The 7735-nt window shown below is 47.9% G+C and overlaps 1 protein-coding gene across 1 annotated transcript; it reads left to right on the forward strand.

The window, feature by feature from the left end:
* The first annotated feature begins 402 nt into the window (after positions 1 to 402).
* LOC112889754 (receptor-like serine/threonine-protein kinase SD1-8) lies at positions 403 to 5098 on the forward strand. The gene is made up of 6 exons (XM_025956525.1): positions 403 to 1753; positions 3330 to 3649; positions 3756 to 3966; positions 4074 to 4311; positions 4405 to 4555; positions 4633 to 5098. The coding sequence occupies exons 1-6, from the start codon at positions 403 to 405 to the stop codon at positions 4927 to 4929; spliced, it is 2568 nt and encodes an 855-aa protein (XP_025812310.1). The 3' UTR covers positions 4930 to 5098.
* The last annotated feature ends 2637 nt before the right edge of the window (positions 5099 to 7735 follow it).

Consider the following 7735-nt stretch of genomic DNA (forward strand, 5'->3'; position numbering starts at 1 on the left):
AGCGGGTAGTGATGCTGCCATGTGGAAATTACAAGCGTACTTAAGGTGATGTGGCCATGTGTGGCTTTGTTCGGTTCAAGGCGAGCTGGTTGTGATACATCATATACGCAGCTTCAAATGGTAGTAGTAGTTTAGCTGATTGCATGCATATATATGAAGTCCTTTTCTTTAAATGCTTCACCTAGATATAGAATGTTTGAGAACAACTATTTTTCGTTGAAAAACCTTCGCGTTTGGTCGAATCACCACCACCGCCGACACGCCCTCCATGTGCAGATCCAGAAAACGTGCGTGCTAAGGCTGTTTGGCGACACAGTATTCAGTAAGCAAAGCATGGAGCCTCACAAGTCACCGTGCCGCCCTCGGCCATCCTGAGATCGAGGAAGCATCTCGGCAGCCCGCATGGCGTCCGATCGATCCCGTCGGGGAGCGAGCACGAAGGCGCGCGCGCTCTGCATCCTCCTCGCCGCCGCCAGCTTCTTCCTGCCGTCCACCTCCACCGACCGCATCGACCGGGCGGCGTCCATCTCCGGCAACCAGACGCTCGTCTCGCCCGGCGGCGTCTTCGAGCTCGGCTTCTTCAGCCCAGGCGGCGGCGCCGACGGCACCAGGAAGTACCTCGGCATCTGGTACGCCAAGGTCCCGGGGCCGACCGTCGTGTGGGTCGCCAACCGACAGAGCCCGCTCGTCAACTCGCCGGGCGTGCTCCGGATCTCCGCCGACGGCCGCCTCGTCATCCTCGACGGCCGCAACGCCACCGTCTGGTCCTCCGCCGCCGCGCCTGCCACCGCAACCATAACCAGCCGCGCCAGCGCGCGGCTCCTTGACGACGGCAACTTCGTCCTGCGCTCGGATGGCGGCGGCGGGGGCGTGGCGTGGCAGAGCTTCGACTACCCGACGGACACGCTGCTCCCGGGCATGAAGCTCGGGGTCGACAACCGGGCCGGCATCACCCGGAACATCACGTCGTGGACCAGCCCGACGGACCCGGCGCCGGGGGCCTACACGTTCAAGCTGGTCACCGGCGGCCTGCCGCAGTTCTTCCTGTTCCGGGGCCCCGCCACGAGGATCTACACGAGCGGGCCGTGGAACGGCGCGTTGCTCACCGGCGTGCCGCACCTCCGGTCGCAGGGCTTCAGCTTCGTAGTGGAGTCGGGCCCTGACGAGACGTACTACAGCTACTCCATCCGCAACGCGTCGGTGCTGTCGCGGTTCGTGGTGGACGGCGCGGCGGGGCAGCTGCAGCGCTTCGTCTGGAGCAACGGCGCGTGGAGCAACTTCTGGTACTACCCCAGCGAGCCCTGCGACGGCTACGCCAAGTGCGGGCCGTTCGGGTACTGCGACAGCGCCCAGTACTCACTGTGCAGCTGCCTCCCGGGCTTCGTGCCGCGGTCGCCGGACCAGTGGAACCTCCGGGACGCGTCGGGCGGGTGCGTCAGGATCACCAACCTCAGCTGCGGCGGCGGCGGCGGCGGCGGCGGCGATGGGTTCTGGGTCGTGAACAGGATGAAGCTACCGGAGGCCACCAACGCGACGGTGTACGCCGGCATGACACTGGAGCAGTGCAGGGAGGTGTGCTTGGGCAACTGCAGCTGCCGGGCGTACGCGGCGGCGAACGTCGCCGGGGGCGGCAGCCGCGGCTGCGTCATCTGGGGCGTCGATCTGCTGGACATGAGGCAGTACTCAACGCCGGTGCAGGATGTGTACATACGCCTCGCCCAGTCCGACATTGACGCCTTGAAGGCCGCTGAAGGTGAGGCTTCCTGCTGAGAGTTTTAGTTAAATTCTTTAGGATTATGAGTTTAGGAGGTAAGGCAAATTTAAAAACACATGGTTTTTAGTTTATATATTTGCTATAGTTAGTTTGATTTGTATATATTTATAATTAGTTTACACATCGGTCACGTTCCTTTTTGGTATATAGTATTTTTAGTATTTTAAGTCTTCTCATAGTACCTGGTTTTTTGGTTTATATGTTTGTTACAGTTAGTTGGTATAGATTTATTGTTAGTTTACACTAGTAGTTGTTTGTATAGAGAGCCCCTATTATGCAGTTACAGATCTTCCATAAATTTTGCCAATTTGAGCACCTTCAGTTTTTTTTATATGCGCAGTAATTAAGTAGGTCTGCCAACACTACTAAATTTTAACTCAACCTAGCTTAATCATGAAACCAAAAAAAACTGATAATCTGATGCCACTAGAATAGATGCAACTGGGCAACAGGGTGCACGTTGCTCATCCAAGAACGCAGCAGATTCCGCTTAAACAGCTGTGAACTCAAATATTCCATGTGCAGCAACGTGCTTGAACTAATTAAGTAAATCTACCACAGGATCCAAGAAGTTTTTACTTAAAAAACATAAGCGAAGAGATTTTAGTCAACTATACAAACTTTATTAAAATTATTTGAACATCGGAAAATAATGGAACTTCCAAAATAATTATTTGGTTCAGGAGTAAAGGGACTTCAAAATCATGTCATGTCACAGCCTTCCCTAATTAATAAGATCTTGGAACAGGCCTGTCAGATTTTTTGACTTCCTCATGTCTGATTTATGAAACTACTTCATGTTTCAAAAAATTAAGAAAAAGTAGCACTTCCAATTTTACCTAATTTTCAAATAAAACCTTTTTGAAAATAATTTTCAAATGAGCTGCCTGACAACTTCTGGAGAACATAAATTTTATGGATTTAGAGATAAAAACATCCTAAAATGAGAGAGGGAGGGAGGGAGCGAGAGAGAGAGAGAGAGAGAGAGAGAGAGAGAGAGAGAGAGAGAGAGAGAGAGAGAGAGAGTAAATCAGAGAACTAATGATATCAAACTAGAAGATAAAGTGGAAATCAGATTGATGAGGTGTACCATCAAAAAGGTTATGTTTAGGTTGTCACCTAAATTCCCAATTTGAACAGAGATGCGAGATGGAGGACCTTGCATCTGCAGATGGCGTCTTTAGGGAATGCGCTTGATCAATAGTCTATTTTGAAAAAAGAGAACTTTGATATTCTAAAAAAAATCCTTTAAAATTTTTTTCTATGAGGATTAGGAAGACCGGTAAAGCTGTTACATAATCTGTATTTGTTTATGGTTTATATCTTGCCTAAATAGCAGTCGAGATTAATGTTTCTCTCTATTTCCTTTTTTGTTCATTTCTTCTGGCCTTAGAATATGCCTCAAATGACATAAAGCTAGGGTGGATGAGTCATACAAGCACTTAAGTAACAGTGGCAACGTACTAATGTACTACTACATTAACTACTCACAGAAACATTATTGTTATACCGATTTAACCCACATCACATTTGCTACTTCGTTCTCTTCCTCCAGCTAACCGACGGCGCTCAGGCAAGACCACGGTGATTGCCATTGTCTGTGCTATTTCTGGTGTGCTTTTGATGGCGGCTATCTGCTGTTGTTTCTGGAGAACCAAGGTGAGGAGGAGACTTCAAAGCAAAATGGCCTCTTCCACGCCTAGTGGTGGAGGCAACTGCAAGGTTAGGAAACCACGGTTGGATGTGGACTGGAAATGTTCCGAGAAGGATGTTGATGATCTTCCATTGATTGATCTGGAAGCGATCCTAGCCGCCACCGACAACTTTGCGGAGGAGAACAAGCTTGGAGAAGGTGGATTTGGTCCGGTTTATTTGGTAAAAACAAAAAAAAATTACAGTGGACTATCTACCTTGGCAAACTACCATTGGGATCGTAATTCATACATTATTCCTTAATGTACACGCGCATTATTAATGACAGGGAAAGTTTGAGGATGGGCAAAAAGTAGCAGTGAAGAGGATGTCCCAGAGATCAGTGCAAGGGGTTCAGGAGTTCACCAACGAAGTGAAACTGATCGCCAAGCTTCAGCACAGAAACCTCGTGAGGCTGCTTGGTTGCTGCATCGATGACGATGAGAGGTTGCTCATATACGAGTACATGGATAACCAGAGCTTAGACACGTTCATATTTGGTCAGCCTAGCTACTTTTACGAGAAAGCATACAGCTAGAACGAGCTTGCTTTCTGAAATACACGGATATAATAATAATATGCTAATGTCACATCCTACATTGTGCAGATGAAGGAAAACGTAGGTTGCTAGGATGGCAGAAACGGTTCGAGATTATTCTGGGGATCGCACGGGGCCTGCTGTACCTCCACGAAGACTCGAGGTTCAGGATCATCCACAGAGACATGAAGGCTAGCAACGTGTTGCTAGACAGAGACATGATCCCAAAAATTTCAGATTTTGGTATTGCGAGGATGTTTGGAGGTGATCAGACCACGGCATACACATTGAAGGTCATAGGAACATAGTGAGTATACTCTCCTCGTCCTCTTGCACATTTACCTTTTTTTATGCAGTTCTGAAACTGAATCTTCGCACTGACTTGTGATACTGTTCTCAGTGGCTACATGTCTCCAGAGTATGCAATGGATGGCTTGTTTTCCATGAAATCCGATGTTTACAGCCTAGGAGTGATAGTGCTAGAGATTGTCACCGGCAAGAAGAACCGCGGTTTCTATGATCCTGAGCTTGATCTCACACTCCTCGGATACGTAAGCAGCAGCAAAGCAAGGTTAGCTTTACTCAAATGTTCTCAAGAAACTATCCTAAATTTCTCGATTTTTGCCAGGCTTATATGCTATGGAAAGGAGGCAGGAGCGCGGAACTAGTGGATGAGGTAATGGATGGCGGCTTTAACCACAGCGAGGTGCTGAGATGCATACAGGTCGCGCTCTTGTGCGTTGATGTGCAGCCTCGGAATAGGCCTACGATGTCCTCAGTTGTCATGATGCTTGCCAGTGAGAACGCCACAATTCCGGAGCCAAACGAGCCTGGAGTCAACATTGGGAAGAACACATCTGATACGGATTCGTCTTATGGCCTTACCACAGGAAGTGTGACCACAACTGAAACATGTACTAGGTAGTGTCCGACAGTAGAAATTCTTGTTTCTCTTATGTGGGTTCAAAAAAAAAATGGTTCCCACTAGGTTAGAAATTTCTTCCTGGCTACTGGTATACTATACGCTATTGTAAACTTTACTATTGTCTCCTGTCACAAATACTCTGAATTTTTAATATTCTTTGCCAACTGCATATATTTACAAATACCCTTCTTGTTCCTCAGGCTTGACATCGTTAGAGCTACCTGCTTGAGCTCTTGCATAGATTTGGCGTCAGCGTGAGATTGCGCGAATGGATAACCAACCCTTTTATTTTGGAGGCCACTCGGGGAGAGGGCTCTCCCGATAGCATTCAGTCGAGAGCCTCGGCTCCGTCTTATCCGTACGCCGTGGCGAAAAAAAAAATCCTCCACATATCACCTATTTTTTTTTTCAATCTCCAAGTGGGCTAAGAAGCAACTCAACTAAAATCACCGGTCTTCTCCCTATAGAACGCGCGAGGTGGTCACTGCTGCATGTCATCGAAGCGCTGCATACCGCCCCGCAAGTTACATGGCCTCGGCATCCTAGACCTGGAAATGTTTATTACTCTAGCATTTCGCCTTCACTGGTATTGTGGTTTGATTGTGTTGGCGACTTCAAACCATGAGCAGGATTTGGGCCCCTATACCCCAGTTCCATACACAATCGAAAACCACCTTTAACTCTTGCCTCGAATGGCCCTTCTATAGTCTTGTTATTTAAACTCAAGTTCTATCTATGCTCCATCAAAAAAAAGACCTACATCAAAGGGTGGAGCTTGATAACTTCACCTCCTTATCTGACTGGTGGCATGCATGAGGTCTCCAATGCGGCAATGCCACTCCAAAAGATAATCACCAGGATCTAAATAGTGTCGTAATCTATGCCATGTGGAACTTATTTACTTAAGGAGGAACAGATGGATCTCTCAGAATGCCTCGTTGCAACCGAATCAAGTAGCTTTCAATAGAGAGGACATCATCTCCTAGCTGGGAGCGCCCTTCTTTAGAGTTTGTGCGCTTTTGTTTCTTTGAATTTCTAGCCTCTGGATTCATACTCCTACACCTAATTTGCATAGGTGTCCGGTGCCTAGGGGTGGTAATGGGTCTAAAAATTTTAAAGATTGGAATAAAAAAAGGCTCTGGACTAAGCTAAAAATGATTAAGAGCTGAGTTGGATGTAAAGAAAATATTAGAATCCTATCGATTAGCATACGGTGCTTCTGCCTCTTTCTAAAAAGAAAAATATTGACTGAAGTTCCAGCCCATTCGCACTCTAAATTTGAGTTTTTGACCCATGTGACAAAGTAAATGTTTGGAATTTAAATTTTATTTCCATTTGCACTTGGAGACTACTGGACATATTAGAGGCATTGGATTCGCAAAATAAAATATGATAAAATTTAGTATTACACTAATCTCGCCTCAGAAACATAATTAATTACTATTTACTACGCACCATAGTCATCTACGTTGCTGTGCAGGGGCGAACGACGCTCCACGCCCATACAGCGGATGGGCTTGCCTCGCTCCACCAATGTTGCCCGGATCCCTGACGCCCATTGCTCCGACTGCCGCTGCAGCCGGGTACTGCCGTGGCGCGCCGACCTGCCGTGGCGGCAGAGGAAGGGCCTGCAGCCTGATTCCGCCGCCGGTTGCCTCCGACCCGACGCCTGGCTTCTGCGGCACCAACCTGATCTCGAACGCGTCGTCCACGTCGTGGACTGTCGCGCGGGAGCTCGGGAGGGGCCTCATCACCTCCAGGTGCTTTCCTGCTCCCTTGCCGGCGTCTGCGCTCTGCTGCCCGGGGGAGTTTCCCCTGGGCGGCGACTCCCTGCCGCACAGCCGGCCGGCAACACAGGCAGCCACGGCGAGGAACGAGATCACGGCCATCACCACGAGCACCGGCCCGAAAGACCCCGGGCCATCGTCGGGCACTGACCTGGCGCCGTGCTGCATAGAGCCTGAGTAGCCTGACGAAGGGTAGTGGCTGTAAGGCATAGGCCGGTTAAGAGAAGCCATGAAATTTCTCCACAGCTAGCTGATCGACTGCCGCCGGCAGCAATGTAATGTATGTACGGCTTTTATGCAAGAAGCTAAAGGTGGCGACGTCAAGTGGTGGCGCATCTTTGAACGCCTTATTGGGACGCGAGAAAGTGGTCGTCTCTCTGTGTTCTTTGACGGATCTCAAGCTAGTCGTGGCGTCAGTACACTGCATGAATAGAAGTCCGTGTCTTTGCGAACGTGATCTCTGATCTCTGTTTGATGCTTTCGCTTTCCGGCGCGCCTTGCATTGGATCGACGCAAGGAAAGCCAGCAGGGCGTCAGCCTGATTCCCGTCCCACATTTGGTTAGCTTTCTTCCTCATGGGTTTGCTTTAAATTCATGGTTTATGTTAATTATTAGGTTCTAGAGAAAATTCGTTATTTATTATGTCGTGAAAATGAGATTATAAGGGAAGTCAAGTGGATACTATTGGCACACTACCATTATCAATGAAATAAACACTTCTTTAGGTCTAACCTTGGTTTCTTGCTAGTACAATTGTCACTTGTTTGCCTCCCTACGGCAATCCCAAAGGTGAACATGGATGGAGTAACAATTAGAAATTACAATCTTGACTTGTGTATCTGTATCTTATATCGAGTTTAGATACAAATTCGAACATTCCAGATTACTAATACAAATTGTATAGTTTGAGTATGAATCCTAATTGAGATATCCAACATTTCCAATAATAATTTTTTTTCTCATTTCTTAAAATATAAGAACTTTATTAGTTATGAACAGAAACACATCAAAAGCAATGT

This window comes from Panicum hallii, chromosome 4 (genome assembly GCF_002211085.1).
Source record: "Panicum hallii strain FIL2 chromosome 4, PHallii_v3.1, whole genome shotgun sequence".
NCBI classification, from domain to species: domain Eukaryota; kingdom Viridiplantae; phylum Streptophyta; class Magnoliopsida; order Poales; family Poaceae; genus Panicum; species Panicum hallii.